Below are 18,226 nucleotides of genomic sequence, written 5' to 3' on the forward strand. Positions count from 1 at the left end.
TCTTATACCTTTTTCGGATTTCTTATTTTTTCGTAACTTGAGTTTTCTTTTTAAATTGAGATCATTTTTTTTTGTTCCTTCTTCTTGTAATTCACAAAAGAAGAGTTTTTATTCATGGACTTTTGGTATGTGATGATCATTTCCTATGAATCATTATTCATTCTATTTACAAGAATAGGGATTTGATTCATGAATTTTTAGTATATGCATTTGATCTTTTATGTGATGAATCCTTTCTCTTTACATAAGTAGAAGTTTGATTCATGGACTTTTGGTTGATTTTTCTTGTGATGAATGAATTCCTCCTTTCTTCTTCTTCTTCTTATTATTCTTCTTTTCATGGCAAAAAGAAGAAAGAAACTTACTAGCATATCAAGAAAAGCAAAAATGCTAGCTTGCACATCTTAAGAATAACCAAAAAGTACTTGCACAACTAAAGAAAAATGCTAGCTTGCCCATTTCGAAAAGCAAAAGTAGTTATCTTAGTTTTTGCTTAACTTTTTATTTTACAAATTTGCTAGTTTGCATAAATGGGTGTAAAACTTACTTACATAGTTTAAAATACTTACATAAATTATTGAATGATTCTCCTTTTTATTGATTACAAAGGGGGAGAAATGATGAATATTTGAAATCATAATGTTGTATTTGGTATTATGCATGAAGGAATAAATGGTTAAAAAATCCTTTAGTACCATGTACGTTATACCCAAAATGAATGAAAATATGAATGCTTTGATATCATGTATGTTATGTCCAAAATAATTGAAAATATGAATGCTTTGGTATCATGGATGTTGTGTCCAAAATAATGTTAATTTTAGTATCATGCATGAAGTGATGAATGCTTTAGTATCATGTAGGTTATACCCAAAGTAATGTTGATTTGTTATAAAGTGATGAAATTGTGCATGATTTGATGGCTTGAAACTATGATGATGCACAATATATGAAATTTTGATATATTGCATTCATCGAAATTGTTTCACTTGAATTCAAAGGTTATGATTTCTTTTGAATTCAAATTTGCCTTATCTCAATATTGCATATAGATAAGGTTAACTCCATTATCAATTAGTTGTCATCATAAAAAAGAAGAAGATTGTTGAATCTCGGATTTTGATGATGAAATCAATTGATGAATTAATAATCTAATCTATATGTTGAGATAAGCAAAACGATTAAAGAAGAATTCAATGTTGGGCTAGAGTCAATGATTGGGCATCGGGCCGGAAGAATCGAGTGATACACCAAAGGATCGAATGATATAGTGAAAGATTATTGGAAGTTCATCGAAAGCTTATCTAAAGTTCACCGAAAGCTCACCGGAAGTTAGCTGAAAACTCACCGGAATATCGTTGGGAGTTCACCGGAAGTTCACCGAGAGTTTGGTTGAACAATTGACATGCCAGACAATTTAGATTCCTTGTATCGTAATTATTTTAGCCTTAACTATCATAGTTAGGACTTTAATTTAAGTTAGTTTTGGGACAAATCATACTAACTTAATTAAGGGCCAACTAGGCCCTAAACAAGGCTGAATTGGGCCGGTTGGATGGCCCATGCAGCCACTTAGAGCCACATCAGGCGATGGCATTGCCCAGACTGGGCTCAGCCTCTCAAATGGTCTGGATGATGGTACCGCTAGCAGTTAATGCTGCAAGACGATGGTACCACCAGGTCAGGTAGTGATACTGCTAGAGCCCGGTCTCCAAGGCTCTGTCAAGTGGTCGTACCATTTAGACTAGGCGGTGGTACCACCCAATACTAGTAGTGGTACTGCTAGTAACCTAAAAACCTGGAATGAGATACTTTTTGGCTTCACTTTTTAAGCTGTTAGGGTCTATAAATACCCTACTCTTTTCTGCGTAAAAGAGCACAAAATATGTGAATAAAAGTCTTAAAATTTTAGTTGTAAAAGTATTAAAAAAGTGCTAAGTGTTATTCTCCTCCTTTAGCTTTGTGATCAGTCTGAGAGAGGTGTGAGGCTTACAAAAGGTTATCTTCTAAATCTGTAAAAAGGAGAAAAAGTTGTAAAAGGATAGTTAATCTTTGCCCTTTGAAGGAAGTCTAATAGTGGATGCCGATGACCTCAATGGAGGAGGAATCGAGAGTTGACATAAATCACAACGACCAAACTACTATAAAATTGGTGTGCACTTTCTCGTTGCTCTTCATTACTATTGTTTTCTGCCTTAATTACTTATCACTCTTATTCTAAGTCAAGCATACTTTTAATATCTTTTTCGATATATTTTTATCAAATCAAAAGTTTCAAATCGACTTAATTTTTATGATAACACTAATTCGCCCCCCTCCTCCTTCTAAGTGTCATTCAAGATCCTAACCGTATATTTAATATATTTTTGAAGATCTACCAAATAAGAGAGATATTACTCTTGTTGAAGTGTTTTAGAATAATATCGGATATTCTTTATGAAAATTATATTATATATATATATATATATATATATATATATAATTATTATTATTAAGATGTGATGAAGCCAGCTCGATAAACAACTATAATATTATGGCTCCATGGAGACTTGAAAATATAACTAATGCTTATCATATCTAAAGAAGAGTTAAGGATCTCTATCACACTCTAAATAGACACATCTTCCATACAGAGGAATCCCTAAAGGGGGGATTTTGGGCTCCTCAAATATTTTAAAAATATAAATTTAATAGCTTGGCACCAATCGAAAAGTAGATTGATACGATGTTTATGGAAATGACAATCATTATGATGTTTCCAAATCAACCAAAGAAAGTTTGTAATAAAATTTTTAAGAAACTTGAGTTATCTAAATCTTGGCCTTCACCATTAGCCTAATCAAAAAAATTGATGGAAACAATAGTTAAGTTTTGATTGGATAGAAAGTGAAAAACAAATAGAAAAAGATATGAATAGGAGAGTCTGAATGTAATCTACAAACATGATATTTAGATATTTGTGTATTATAAATCTAATTGTCTAAGTGGAGATAGATAGCTTATATGCTAAATTAGTTTCAAGAAAAATTTTCACTGTAGAAAAAATATTAATTGCCCAAACGACTTTTCAACCATTTGTGTATATGTATCCACATACTTAAAAATTCATAAAAATTATACTAAAAATATCTTTAAAAGATAGGAAGTCCAAATCCATAACTCATCGTGAGGATATAAGAGAAAATAAATAATTTGAGGGTAGACAAATTTTAATACCTATTCAGAAATAAATCGAAGACAATATAGAAATTCTTTACTTTATTCATACTTATAAATTGAGGGGTATATTGGTAAGCGAAAGATCATGAAACTATTATCGATTAGTACCCTAATTTCTTTTTTGGTACTATGGAGACGGGTTAAGCCTCTCTAAGGCTAAGAAATGTCTTTATCTAGGTTTAAAACTTGAAGGAATGATCATATTTCATATGAAAGAGATTAGTTTGTAAATTATCTTCTTTATTTAGTAAAGAAATTATACATTTACCCGAATGTACTTCTTGATAAGTGGATTCATGGATTTGTGAACCTCATTAATTTTTATTGAAGTGATATAATCCCAAATAAAATGATTGAACTTGTTATATAATGATATTTGAGCTCCAAAGGTTATAGTGTGCTCTATTGGGTTGGAACTATTATCAAAAGCCTATAGTGGTGGAAGGCAAAAGTTCGTTGAAAGTGGCTCATCTTGAATGCTTTAGACAAATGGGGAACAACTCGAGGTTGGGTCATTTGCGCCCTCTCCCTTTGATTGCTAAAACTCTTATCACATATCGTTAAGATGTTGGACCATTAACTGTAGTTGGGCTCCCAGGGAGCCATTTATTGAGTCGGTCGATTGGGTCTTCGACTCAAGTAAAGCTGGCTTATGATGCGAGAGTGTACTAAATTCCACCATTGGTGAGCGTGATACTTCAATTGGCATTCCAACTGATCGAGGGTAGTTTGGGGCCAACGGTAATAGATCGGTCAAGGGAATTCCAAGGGGTTCGGGCATAGGTGATGGCTAAGTCGTTGATTGCTGTTGTGAAGGAGGGGTTGCCTATTGAGCTAGTTGGGGTAGGAGTGGGGCAATGGCTTGCATCATCCTGATGAGGGTTTGCACCTGATGCGTAAGACTCAAAAAGGCCTCGATGGGAATAACCAGGTGCCTGATGCTCATCCTCAGAAGTGAGAGTCTGAGATTGTTGAATAGAGCACCAATAATGCCTCGGGTCTGAGCACATCCACCTAAGGGAAGGAGGGGAGTTGCCCTCCCTACATAACCGTGTTGTGTGTCAACGATTATGCCTCATTGCTAAAGCACTCATTGAGAGGATTCATGGGTAGACGTTCTTGCGACATTTAGGCCTTCCTTCTATCTCTAAAATTGTTACAGCTTTAATGCTATCAACTAGGAGTCAGCACGACCCAAACTTGACCCGAAGGCACGAAGTCGTCCGAGTGTCCCTTGTGGCAATCCTATGAGGAAGTCACTGCAAAACTGAAGTGGCCGAGGATGATCCGAGGTATCTTTCGGGTGTTCAAGGATAGGTCAAAGTGGGCTCTGGTCTCCATGGGGTATTGCACAAATGTCGATGTCGAGGGAAAATTTTCGACTCGCCCCTTTGATAGTCAAGTTAATTTTGAAATAGTGGAGATAGAAGATTCAATATTTTTTCGAGCCCCAAAACTTATATACTTGGGCAGCATGGGGACCCTTCGTAATTATCGTAACACTCTTCTTTTGTTGTTTATTTACGTGGATGACTAACCCGTAACAATATAAGAGGAGGCACAGGTATGATTAGCGACTTGGGGACCACTATCCCCAGTAGCTGGCAGGGTTAGCCCGAGCAACTCTTTATAGCCTATCGCTCACAGAGGAGAGCATACGTCAAAACGACAACGGACCCCCTGGTTGACAGGGTTACTTGTCCTCCACGTAGCTGATGGGCTATGACCCATCGCATGATTACATGCTCTCTAACACACACAAATCATTATGTATGTAGGCATTTCAGGAAATGAACTTAGGTCACCTTGACATCATTTAGAATCATCTTCCAATAAGGCTCTGTTAATTAAGATACGACGACTTATATGATACCGCAGTCCATATGAGTTATTAGCATTTGCTAGGTTAACATATTAATCATCTCATATGGAATGGACAAGAGCTGCGTATAGGAGCAGGTTCCATGTGTCTGGCAGGCCACCAACGCACCAATGGGTGCAATCGATGCGGAATTTGACGCCATTATACTTGGATGGATGAGCATCCTTCCGAAGCTGCGAGAGATAGCTAATGTCGAACAGGTACACAGGCTTCGACATTTTGCTCAGCTGCTGCTTCACTATGGCTACTTGTGGAATCGGACCTCCGTGGTATTCAGATGGACTCGACGGATCTGTTTCTCCTTCACAGGTGCTTCCCTTCTCGCCCCACTCTGTTCCTCTGATTCAACGAACGAACACAAGCGGTCAATGTTACCAAACAAATCCTCTACAGTGCAGTTGATCTGTCTCATGCAAATGTATCATTTATGGTCCTTACCTGTAATGGTCTGGTGAGATCCCTTGGAAGAACACTCGCGTAGTGGATGAATTGATGCTCGAGTCTACCCAGTTTGCCCAGGTAGCCAATGCTCTGGAGAAGGCCACGGTCCTGTTCATGTCCTTCACTGTCCGGTCGCCATTTTGCATGTAGTCCCACCTGCATTCACCAGAGCACAAGTTCTATATCCATTGGTGAATTCATGAAAACAATGTGAGAGAGGGGGGGTGGCTTGTCACGTACTCTTGGCGGGATCCCGTGGATAGCCACCAGCGCCAAGTGTTGAAGACGAGCACGTCGGCGGTGAGCCAGATGGATCCACCAATTTGTACGGAGTCCAGCTTTAGGACACGTCCTATGTTCTCGTTCACGATGTCCACCAAGTAATGAGACTTGTAGTACATCACCGTAACGTTGTAATCCTGAAGCAATGTTTGATCTTTAGCTATTTTCTTGCAACTTCTATTCATGAGCTAATTGTGTTGGCCTGTAACGCAACTAAGATACATGAACTCAACGAAGGTCAACTCCCGTGCTGGTTCTGATCAAGTGCTTCCACTCTATATATACTCAATCATTTCATTCCACTACTTCCTCCTATCATTCATTCATCAGGCTCGACAAGTGCCATCGATGAGGATCATGTCAATTCGTTCTATGGCCCGTTCTCATGATTAAAGTTTTAGCATGTACTCACACAGGACTAACCATCATTAATAATCGGTATGATATGATACGTGCCGCAAGAAGAAGGGGAAGAAGAAACCTCAAATGTTACTGCAGAGAGGGAGCGATTATCGGAGGAGAAGGAGAGGGTGGCGTTGGGCACAGCCGCATGGAGCAAACACAGGAACGAAATGTACTGATTCAAAGTCAATGAGTCTCCCACAAACATCACCTTCTTCCCTCCCAACGTCCTCATCAGCTTCACACCATCAAACCTGTTCGCGGATACGCCATCTCCCAAGTAAGTCAAACAAAAGGGAGAAGAAAAAAGGCTCATAAAAGCAATCAGCCTCCAACCTGGGGAGATTACATGTCCCGGCGGGCTCCCACCGGAACTTGAGGTACTTGGTGTCGGGCCGGCCGTAGCGCAGGCAGTCGAACTCCTTGCGACCGAAGGGGCAACTCCGCGAATCGTAGAGCGGGTACGACTCGTCCTCCACCCAGCTCCCGTTGTACAAATCGCAGCGGGCTCCTACGCCCCACGCCGAGGCCATCACGAACACCAGCAGCAGCATCACACCGATCATGGTTCCCATCTCGGATCCCACAGCGACAGGACGACAAGAAGGAGAGACTGGTGCAACAATGCAACGAATGCCATGGAAGAGAGTGGCCGGGGGTGTCTTTTGTAATCGAACTCGCGCCGAACCTTACGTACACGTAATTTGATGGAGGTGAAATCTCGTTCCTTCCTTCCTTCCTTCCTTCCTCTTAATTGTGGTTAGGCAAATCCGAGGAATTTTGTCTGGGAATTAATATGGATATTACAAAGTACAACTTAATTAGAGGAGGAAGAAGAAAAGGCTGCCTGCGTTGGTTGCAAGTTGTGGCTTTCTTTCCGTATCTTCCCATTAGGGCGTGGAATCAGACGCTGCGTACGTCCCTTGGTGCGCTCGATCCATTATCTCGAATCATGTCGTTCTTGATTGGGGTTTCGAGGTGTTTTTGGCCCATTATTAAGTAATTAATCCATACGATTTGCTTACTCTATCGCATCACATTCCCTTTTGTGGTGCATTTATGGCATTTCAGTGTACGCACAAATGATTCTAATTCGAGGTACTCTTCTTTGATTTTGAAAACTATAAATGATTCTAATTCGAGGTACTCTTCTTTGGTTCAGTTAATCCGTTCAATTTAATTTAGAAGATATCAATTTGGTTGAGTTTCCTATTATAAGTCTTTAAACGATTCAACAAAAATCGATTAATCAAATCAACCAAAATGCTCAATCTTATAAATAATCGTTCTATTGGACTAAGATTCTCGTTCGATCCAATTGAATCGAACATGTTCATTTAAAATATATATTTTTTAAATTATTTAAAATTATAAATCGATCTTGAATCGATTTGATTAGATAGATCCGAATTGATTTTGATTTAGACTATTTTACTTTAATCGACCAAATAAGAAAAACAAATAGTTCCGTTCGGATTTAATCATATTTATTAATTTAATCAGTTTAATAATATTAAATAAAATATAAGATATTTTACATTTTCGAATAATATGGGATATTCTTTATGAAAATATAAGAAGCCTCGATTGCCCGACAACCAGCTATAATATTATTGCTCCATGGGAACTTAAAATATAACTAATACTTTGTCATATCTAAAGGAGAGTTAGAAGGATCCATCACACTCCAAATAGCCTTAGCTTCCGTAAGGAGGAATCCCTAAAGAGGGGGGGGGGATTTCGGACTCCTCAAATATATTAAAATATAAATTTTTATCATAGGAAATAAATATAATAGCTTGGCACCAAATAGAAAGTAGATAGGATTGTGTAAAAAATATAAGAAGATATGAAAGTGGAAAAAAAATATAATATAGTACGAGAAAGTGGAAAAAATATATATATAAGAAGATATGAAAAGGAGAGTTTAAATATAATATGTAAACATGATATTTAGAAATTTATGTACTATAAAATCTAATTCATGCATTGTGTAGACATCATAGATAGCTTATATGCTAAATTAGTTTCAAAAAAAGATTTTCACAGAAGAAAAAATATTAATAGCTCAAACGGTTTTCCAACCATTTCTGTACATATACTTAAAAATATATAAAAACTTCAATTAAAGGATATTTCTAAAAGATAGGGAATCCAAGTCATATAAGAGAATATGAATCTCAAAAACCATATTCACAAAATATGGATGAAAAAGTAATTTGTGGATAGATAAATTGCAATAATACATACCTATTCAAAAATAAATAAGAGATAACATATTATCTTATTTATGATTATAAATTGAGTGGTATATTGGTAAGCTAAATATCATAGAACTATTATCGATTAGTATCCTAATTTTTTTCTTGATACTATCAAGGAGATGGGTTAAGCCTGTCTAAGATTAAGAAGTGTCTTTATCTAGTATTAAAATTATAAGGAATGATAATATAAGATTAATTTATAAATTATCTTCTTTGTTAAGTAAATGAGTTATACGTTTACCCAATATACTTCTTGATAAGTGGATCTCATGGATTCGTGAACCCTATTATTTTTTATTGAAATGATACAATCGCAAATAAAATGGTTAAACTTGTTATGGGAGCTATTGTGATTCCAAAAAAAAAATCCCTACATAAAGTTAGTAATGTATGAGTTAATTATTATATGGGTTATTCTCTACTGATTGTGTTTAGTAGTGGCAATACGAAACCTATCCTATTTCACATCTGTATGTGGTAGCTACTATCCCACATAAATTGTTGTATTGATTAGTATCCTAAATTTTTGCTTGATACTATGGAAGAGGTGAGTTAAGCCTCTCCGAGGCTCAAGAAATACCTTGTTTAATATTAAAATTTTAAGAAATAATCCTCTAATAAATATCCTCGTGCTATCCAGTAGGCTCCAATGCTTCTTGACAAGATGGATTTCTTGGATTCCTAAACCTATTATTTTTAAGTGAAGTGATACAATCAAAGTAAAGAAGTTATATGTTTGACCCTAATGCACTTGTCGATTTCTTAGATTCCTACATCTATTATTTTTTAGTAAAGTGATATGATCCAAGTAAAGAAGTTATACATGTAGGCACTTTTTGACAAAGTGAACTTCTGAGATTCCTAGAAGACCTATTATTTTGGAGTGAAGTGATACAATCCAATCCAAGTAAAAAAGTTAAAATGTTTAATTTTAATGCACTTGTTGACAAAGTAAATTTTTGAGTGAAGTGATGTAATCCAAATAAAAGAGTTATTATGTCCGATGATAATGGTTGGGTTTGGAGTCCTCACTTCCGAAGCATATATAAATTCTTGAGAGATAAGTAGCCTTATCATAGAGAGGATAGAGTAGTCGGAAAAATGTTTGGAATCTAAATATCCTTCCTAGAATCAAAACATTTCATTGAAAACTCCAGTAAAATAGATTACCTATCTCTTCTTGGCTCGCAAATGTTATTCACTGTACTGTTGCATCTGTTGGGGGTCGACTCTATTATTCTCTTACAACTTTCTCCTTTTATGAACAACGTCTGAATACCACAGTCTCCATTATAGCAACCTCTCTTTGGTTCCTTTGGAAGAACATAAATGATACTAAATATAGCAACCGTCATTCCATCTGGTTGAAGGACACAGCTACCTCTAAGTTCAACGATAACATCTCCTAGTCGTCTGAGGACACTGCCTCCTCAAATCTTCCACAGAGTCAACAATGCGGTGCTCCGTCTCTGCAAGAACAAAGCAGCGTCTCCTCACTGCATGAACAATACAGGACCTTTCAAACCTTTTGTGATGGCTCTGAGACCATTGCAGGCGCTGCATTTTGTATTGCTGACTCTTGAGACCATCGTGATGGCCTCAAGTCCACTACAAGATAAATGCTGAGCAATTCTGGACGGCTTAGCCAAAGCCAAAGTGCCCGGCTTAAACCATCCAACATTGTTGTGAAAATTCCAACATATATATATATATATATATATATATCCTGGCCATTCTTATCCTGCTTTGTAACCAACGACGGTGGCTGCAATTAGTCACATCTGCCTATTCTCTTAGAACTCGAACTCATAATGGAGACTAATTGGGAGGTCAACAGACAATGACTGATGATGGAGGTGTATCTCAAATCAAATTGTACAAAACAACAAAAGGCGTCGTTGGTGTCGTTGATCTCCTTGCAAGGTTGACGATACTGGTTTTTTCGTGCAGCACCAATTTGAGATGGAGGTGCTCCATCGTACTCTCAAATAGATGAGCATTACTTGTCATCTATCTGAGGATGTCGAACCGCCAGAACATATCTCCCTTTTATGGAGCTCTAACATCTTCACTTCTGGGTTACAGAGACCTGGAAGGATCATAAGAACACGTAAGTGATCTGAAATAGCTATTGATCGTAAATGCTGTAGGTTATTTCATGGGCTGATGGATTATAGTGTCCTCATGGCGATGCAAAAACATATGAATGTAATTGTTGGCAATTCAAGAACATGTGAAAGCAACATCTAACATGATTGAAGTTAAGAAGTCTCCACATCCACCTAAAAGAAACTATGACATGATTGATAGACAATTGGCTTATGTCCTATACTACTAGGAGGACAATATGGATAACTGCAAGATAAATTCTAATGAAATTTGGCATAAGCATGATATTACCATGATGGTAATAATCATAGCACATACTGGTTCATAAAGGGAAATGCTAGCAGGTATCATGAGGATCACAGTTTGTTTTCACTCCCAGAGAAATTATATTTTCCTTGTCCTTTAATTAACCTTCAATTCACCATTTGGATGACTCATAAAGGAAACCTTTATCAATGATATTCACCTTATTATCCATGTCTTGAATTAGTCTCATGGCTCTAATATAGTAAAGAAATAAATTTATGTTCTCAAGAAGAATCAGACTGGCCATCAAATTTACAAAATGAAGTTTCCCAATATGCACCAATTAAGCTTTATCCATTGAGGTAACTATCTTCTAAACTTGCCTAACATGAAACTAATGCACGATTCCAAGGATCTTACGACGACAAAGCTACTTGTGAGGGACAATCGATCAGGCATGCATACTGGTTCCTACCATAGTCCACCGAAAGGTATCACTTCATCAATCTAAGGAAAAACCAACAATGCTTTTTATTGAAACAAACCTGAGCACTTTGGAATGTCCCAAACGGCAATTGATGATGAAGTGCAGTCAGGTTCGCAGAGAGCATGGATGTTCTCATGGTTGACATTCATTGCAAGCATCCAGGATCCTATAGTGACATCCTCATTGCTGAACATTCGGAAACTGGAAATATAAAAAGTTATACATGCATCTAGTGATTCCAGCACAACTTGTTAAAAAAGTCATGCGTCTAGATATTCCACACCAAAATGTAAATAGCTGTTGCACATAACGATAACTGTAGTTACGTTTCTGTTGAGATATTATAGTAGTTAGTGTATTATTGCACAAGTAATAGGTCTCAGATTTGAGTCCATGTTTGAATGTCGTTACTTAATGTAATATTAATTTCTTCTTATGTGTTTAAAAAAAAGAACTCCAGGAAACAGTGGAATGACAACCAAATGAAGATGACCACATTCTATTAATTCAGACAGCACATTTAATGATTATAGAGATATAACAAGCATGGCATCTTAATGATCGTAATTGCTACGAGGTCCAGAATCCTAATGCTAATTAGAGCAAGATTCTTGGCGATGATTCTGAAATTGCAGTTTTGAGTTAAGCTCATAATAATCACCTTCATAGGACAGGAGAAATTCAGCAAAACTCATCTCCTATCTGAAACCCTTCCCTAAGAAACAGATCAAGATAAAAAGCTTCCACATCCCAAGTAATCTAACCAAGTATAAACAAATAGACCAAGCCACAAGTTGGCATATATCACAAACAATACATAAGCCTTATACCTTCACTTGGTACACCCCTAGGAAGAGAAGCCAGGTTTGCTCATGCATTAAGAAAATAAGATTTGAGCATTGCTTCATGATGAACAATAGTAAGGTCAATCAAGTCACTTGAATGAGGAAACGAAAAGCACTCGTAATAAAACAAGGTTATATTGTGCATTGACAGTAAGGAACGAAAATTCCTTCGTGCTGAAGAATACAAAATAAATCATCTTGACCTCAACATAGAGAAACAATGAAAAAATTACTAGTAAATGATATAAAGAGTTAGTTATAATTGTTAAAGTTCTTTATGGATCAGAAATTAAAGTAACAAAGTTTTAAGCATCAAGATTTTGTAGTTTACCTGTTGTTTCTCAGTGCAACCAAGCTTGAAACTACATCTGCTGAAAGTGCATATATAGGACCATAAGCATGCAGAAAATATTCCTTCCCGAGCAAGTATGCTAGTGGTTCATACCTATCGAGTTCCCAAATATATACTCAAGTATCAGCCAGAATTTTACTATATTTGTAGATAATATTAAATTTTACAATATCAGAGTTCTATGGGAGATGCATATCACAAAACTGCAAAACTGAACCAATCGGATTAAGCAAACATTTGAAAGATGCACCAGAAAAATAAACTTAGCCTCTAAATTCAAACACCCAGTCTTAGCATAAAGCATAAACCCATACAAGATATACATGCTGATATCATTACAGAGAACAGGCAATAGTTGAAAGATTTCAATTGCCTCAATTGTTTGTAAACAGCTTGGGCTCAGTATGGTACAAGCTCGGATTAAGCATGATTTCAAAATATCAGTTGGTTTGATCAGCTGTTATATATGAATTTGATCCAGGACCAGTACCAGTCAGCATATTGTTTTTTTTCCCCGTTTGATACTGAGTGTTATGGGATGGTATATTATGTGGGAATACACCAATATGAGCTCTTTGCATCCTAGCTATAGAGGAGTTACGGTTAGTCAAGTTTGCAAAAGTAAGATAACATGTGACCACCCCTATAATTACCCAAGTTAAGAACCATCCTGAGCTCGAGCTATGGTCAGGTTGAGTTTGATGAAATCACAGTTCTAAAATATCTTATTGGATAGCATCCTAGAAAACCTAGGGTTTCACGCACACCTACAATGTGAAGGCCATTTTCTCTTTACTTTTATGTTCAAAAACAGTACACTTTATGCAGGTCTCTGCTGGTAAAATAGTTTCCTTTATTTTGACTGCTATTTTATGTTACATTTCTGTCTACGCATGTATATAAGTTGAAGAAGGTGAAATGTTGATCAGATTGCTTAAGAACAATGGTCTTGAAACTTGGGATCCTTCTGAGTTAGAACTGTCGCTTCACCTCATCACCTTTTGCTTTTCCGTCCCTTAATCACAACATTTGGTTTCTTAAAACTTATTGCAAGTTTCTGATTATGCACTATTCTCTGTTTTCATCACATGGCATTTTGGTGGACCTGAATCTTAAGCAGAGTAAAATATAAACACCATAGCATTGTGTAGCTCACAGAAATACTAACCATTTGAGGTTTGGGTCGGTAAATACAGGCCCCTTCTTCATGCATCCAAGATAAGTTTGAGGGTTTGGTCGATCTTTTGCCAGAAGCAGTGAGAGACGATCTAAAACAAAGTAAAGAATCTGTCAACAATCAAAAGTTCAAGAGAAACAAATGATAAGATCCAAAGACACATCACCTGGCCTTAGATAAATGTCGTCATCAGCTTTAACGTAGAAATCGGAATCATATAATGCAAAGGCTGCTTTGAAGAAAACTAACCTGCAACACAAGATTAGATGACGGTTTGGACAAACCAATAGCAGAAACAACACAAACACTCGCGCATGGCTAAGTGTATGGTGCATCTCATACGTTTTATGTGGAAGATTGCTGTACTCTTCCTCGATATCTAAAAGCATGAAATCGTCGTATTCATCCACCTCTCGTTGAAGCGCCGCCATTTTCGATTTATCTTTGGTCTTCCCGATAATAAATCTAAAAGCCAAACCGGTCGCTTCTTCCAAGCTGCGATACCAATTACTCGGTTCAGAACTATGGGGCAAAAAATGCAACAGCAGCACGCCTCAATTTCGAAACCGACCACAAGATCGCATCAAAACAAGAACATTCATGTAAGAGAACCATAAACCAGAAGGAACTAATTCAAAGATCCAACCAAAACCAGATCTTGACAATATCCGATGGCATTGTTCAGATGATGAGAAACGGGAGCAGCAAAATTGAACGAATCGAGCCCAAGAACGAGACCAGGACTGACCGAAGGAGACCTGGGCGATCGGAGGGCAACCACGTCTGCCTGATAGATCTGCGCCGGCCGACGGATCCGAACCCTGTCTGGATCCCGACGAAAGCCATCACCTTGTGCCGCTCCGGCGTCCCGCTACCGGTCCCGCCGCCGCGGTCCCACACGACGGAGACCGACCTGGGCTCGAGACCGGGGCAGCTGCGGGCGGGCCTGGATATGGAGATGGCACCGAAGAGGAATCCGGCAAGGCCAAAGATCAGGCAAAAGAGGGAGAAAGCGGAGGAGGAGGAGGAGGAGGAGATGCGCCGGAAGCGGGAGAGCAGAGGGGACGGCAGCGGGCCAGTGCGGAAGACCTTGGGCGATTTCGGCATCGCTCGCTTCGACTCATAACCCTTCCAAATTCCTCTCCTTCTCGAGGACTCTCGCCCGCAGAGAAAAGTGAAGCGGACGCAGGACGAAGAAAGAAGCTGTAGTAGATACGACATTTTTCTGAGAATAAAAGAAAAAAGTAAACAAAACAAAAAAATGAATTACTGACTATTAAAAATTAAATATAGCAGACTTCTTTAGTAAACATCGTATAATTGGAGTTAATAATCTAAAGCTCATTCACATCATGCCACCCTATTCGTCTTGTTTTCTCACGATTGATTGGATTAGTTAGATATAATTTATCTAAATATCATGTTTATTTAATTCATCTTACGATCAATTTGTAATTGGTTATTGACCTTCAAACAAATGAACACACAAAATTTGATTTCTTAGAAAAAGCCACCAACTTAAATTAAGTGTTTAATTAGTGTCGCATCCACACGATAGGGGCTGCGAAGATGCTCCTCAAATCACGTAGTATGAGGAAGAGAGTGAGAGAGGAGAATCGGATGAGGCAACTAAAAGGTCTTTGATTCCCTTTTATAGAGGCCCGTTGTCAAATTAACCCTAATGGATCCTACCATATTGGGTATCAGATCTCCATCCAACTACCCAAATCTCTTAGATTAGTGGGTCTCTATCCAATAATCTCTTATTAGCTCTTATTGGATCTTATCCATAGGATCTAATAATTCATAGGCTTATATTGGATATCCAATAAGATAGGGGTTCCAGCGAATATCTCATTATTATGACCAAAATCGGCACTAAGAGAAAAGGTGAATTAGTGTTTACGATAAAAATATCGATTTTGAAAAATTACATTCGATGAAAATCAATATCGGAAAAAGAGTGCTTGACTTTGAGTAAGTGAACTAAGCAATTAACTCAGAAAATAATAGCAATGATAATGAAAAGCAGAATAGAAATTACACACCGAGTTTATAGTGGTTCGGTCGTCGTGACTTACATCCATTTCTGATTCCTCTTCACGCGAGGCCACCGACTTCCACTATCGATCTTATTTCAATGGACGAAGATCAATTATCTTTATAACTCTTTTTCCTTTTCGCAAGCTCAGGAGAGAACCTTTACATCTCTCTTTTTTGTAAACCTCACTCCTCCCCTAGAAACCTTCTAAATCTAGGAGGAAGAGACCACTAAACTTAGAGAGAATACAATATTTTTTTAACTTAGAATTCTTTCATACTCAATTCTTATATCTCTATACATAAATAATTAAAGTATTTATAGACCTCAAATGACTTCAAAAATACAGCCAAAAAAAGTCTTATCATAGGTTTCCCCAGTCCTACCGATACCCCACTTGTGCTGGGCGGTACCACTGCCTACTATTGGGCTGACAACCCAATGTGGGCTTTATCAGCCCACAGCCTATACCCCCTCTTAACCTAACCCTATATCAATATAAAGGGGGTGTGGTGGCTGCATTTTGGTGCGAAGGTGGCTGCGTTTTTTGGGTCAAAAAGGGCAGCAACGTGGTGATCCTTGCAGCAGAAAAGAGGAGAAGAAAAAGACAGAAAAATAAGAGAAAGAAATGGAAGAAAACAAGGATAACACAGAGAGACTGTTCTCAATCATCTAGCAGTATTCTTTTCTCATGTTATATCAAATTTACAGTAGACTCTTGTTATGATTACTTAGGGAGGTTTTAGATATTGTGGGCAGTGACATGATCCTTGTATCCCAATTATTCTCTTGTGATTGCCGCTAGGGTTTAGGGCAAGAGATTGAGATTTATATATTCATTATTCTCATAGTGGATTATCTCTAGTTTGTCCCGTGGTTTTTACCCTTCACATTGTAGGGGTTTTCCACGTATATCTTGGTGTCCTATTTGATTGTGATTTCATTTAATTCCACTGCATATCATGGCCTGCTAGTATTTGTTCATATACAAAGGTTATTCCACATTATATCCCATCAACTAGTATCAGAGCAAGGAGTTTTGGTGATTTAATTTTTGTATTTGAACATAGAGGCCAGTAATGTTTCTCGCATGATTAGTTTAAATGGAAACAATTGGATGATATGAAAACCAATAATGGAAGATCTCTTGTATTGCAAAGATTTGTATGGACCTTTGTAGATGGATACTGTAAAACCCACAACTATGACAGATGATGAGTGGAAGAGGTTATATAAAAAAATAATTGGATTTATTCGACAATGGCTTGATGATAGTATCATTCACCATGTTTCTACTGAATTTTCTTCATATTCTCTTTGGAAAAAGTTAAAAAATCTCTATGAAAGAAAAATAGCTGGCAACAAATTTTTTTTTATTAGAAAACTTATGAATCTAAAATATAGAGAGGGTGCTTCTTTTACTTAGCATTTGAATAAAATGCAATGTATTACTAACCAGTTATCCTCTATGAAAATGTCTCTTAATGATGAGTTGCAAGCATTGTTACTTCACATCTTAGAATGATTCATAAGCACTTATCTCAGAGAACAGAGGAAGGTCAAAGTCTAGAAGCAGTGCACGCATGAGTAGGAGCAAATCAAGATCAAGAAAAGATATTGTTTGCTATAACTGTGGTGAGAAAGGATATTACAAGAACCAATGTAAGCAATCTAAGAAGAGCAAGAAAAAGGGAAAAGAAGTGGAGTCTACAGAGTCGAAAGATAATATCACAACTACAATGCAGGGTGGTGATTATTTGATTTTGTCTCCTTCTGATGATATTTTTTCTTGTATGTGTCAGGATCTTAAATGGGTGATTGACATAGGTGCTACTTATCATGCTACACCATGGAGGGAGTTTTTTGCTACATACAAGTCTGGAAATTTTGGTGTTGTCAGAATGGGCAACTATGACACGGCAGACATCATAGGCATAGGTGATATTCATTTAAAGACCAACCTTGGCTACAAGTTGATGCTTAAGGATGTGAGGCATGTGATTAACTTGAGGCTGAATTTAATTTTAGTTGGAAGGTTAGATGATGAAGACTATGATAGCAGATTTTACAAAGGGCAATGGAAGCTCAGTAAGGGTTCTCTTATTATAGTTAATGGAAAGAAATGTCATACTTTGTACAGGCTGCAAGCTAAAGATTATGGTGAGCAGTTAAATGCTATAGAAAAAGACTTAGTATGGAGTTGTGGCATAGGCGATTGGGACACATGAGCGAGAAGGGGCTGCAAGCTCTTTCCAAGAGAGAGGTATTGCCAGACCTCAAAGGTATACATCTGAACCCTTGTATTGATTGTTTGGCTGGTAAACAACATAAAGTTTCATTTGTTAGTCCTGCTTTATCTAGAAAAATGCATGCCTTAGACCGTGTTTATACAGATGTATGTGGTCCTCTGAGGACAAAAACTCCTAGTGGATCTGTTGATGTTCTTGGTATAAGTGGTGCACTTTATTTTGTCAATTTT

At 37.4% G+C, this 18,226-nt stretch overlaps 2 protein-coding genes across 2 annotated transcripts; both read right to left on the bottom strand.

Annotated features, from left to right (window-relative positions):
- Positions 1-5,142: 5,142 nt before the first annotated feature.
- On the bottom strand, positions 5,143-6,801 carry LOC103991884 (protein trichome birefringence-like 38). The gene is made up of 5 exons (XM_009411423.3): positions 6,563-6,801; positions 6,306-6,480; positions 5,783-5,961; positions 5,540-5,698; positions 5,143-5,440 (listed from the first exon to the last, which is right to left on the bottom strand). The coding sequence occupies exons 1-5, from the start codon at positions 6,799-6,801 to the stop codon at positions 5,143-5,145; spliced, it is 1,050 nt and encodes a 349-aa protein (XP_009409698.2).
- Positions 6,802-10,252: 3,451 nt separating this feature from the next.
- On the bottom strand, positions 10,253-14,903 carry LOC103991885 (probable beta-1,3-galactosyltransferase 14). Its single transcript, XM_065158823.1, has 7 exons — positions 14,455-14,903; positions 14,049-14,201; positions 13,873-13,955; positions 13,698-13,797; positions 12,509-12,622; positions 11,391-11,533; positions 10,253-10,579 (listed from the first exon to the last, which is right to left on the bottom strand). The coding sequence occupies exons 1-7, from the start codon at positions 14,811-14,813 to the stop codon at positions 10,497-10,499; spliced, it is 1,035 nt and encodes a 344-aa protein (XP_065014895.1). The 5' UTR covers positions 14,814-14,903; the 3' UTR covers positions 10,253-10,496.
- Positions 14,904-18,226: the final 3,323 nt, after the last annotated feature.

This window comes from Musa acuminata, chromosome BXJ3-7 (assembly GCF_036884655.1).
Source record: "Musa acuminata AAA Group cultivar baxijiao chromosome BXJ3-7, Cavendish_Baxijiao_AAA, whole genome shotgun sequence".
NCBI lineage: Eukaryota > Viridiplantae > Streptophyta > Magnoliopsida > Zingiberales > Musaceae > Musa > Musa acuminata.

Bases quoted from the DNA above. Each gene is read 5' to 3' on its own strand.
- LOC103991884 (XM_009411423.3), bottom strand. From the start codon at position 6,801: ATGGGAACCATGATCGGTGTGATGCTGCTGCTGGTGTTCGTGATGGCC. The intron at 5,699-5,782 runs GTACGTGACAAG...TGGTGAATGCAG, and splicing joins TCCACGGGATCCCGCCAAGA to GTGGGACTACATGCAAAATG. The intron at 5,441-5,539 runs GTAAGGACCATA...TCGTTGAATCAG, and splicing joins ATCTCACCAGACCATTACAG to AGGAACAGAGTGGGGCGAGA.
- LOC103991885 (XM_065158823.1), bottom strand. From the start codon at position 14,813: ATGCCGAAATCGCCCAAGGTCTTCCGCACTGGCCCGCTGCCGTCCCCT. The intron at 14,202-14,454 runs GTCAGTCCTGGT...TTGGTATCGCAG, and splicing joins GATCGCCCAGGTCTCCTTCG to CTTGGAAGAAGCGACCGGTT. The intron at 11,534-12,508 runs GTAAACTACAAA...TTATATTTCCAG, and splicing joins GTTGCACTGAGAAACAACAG to TTTCCGAATGTTCAGCAATG.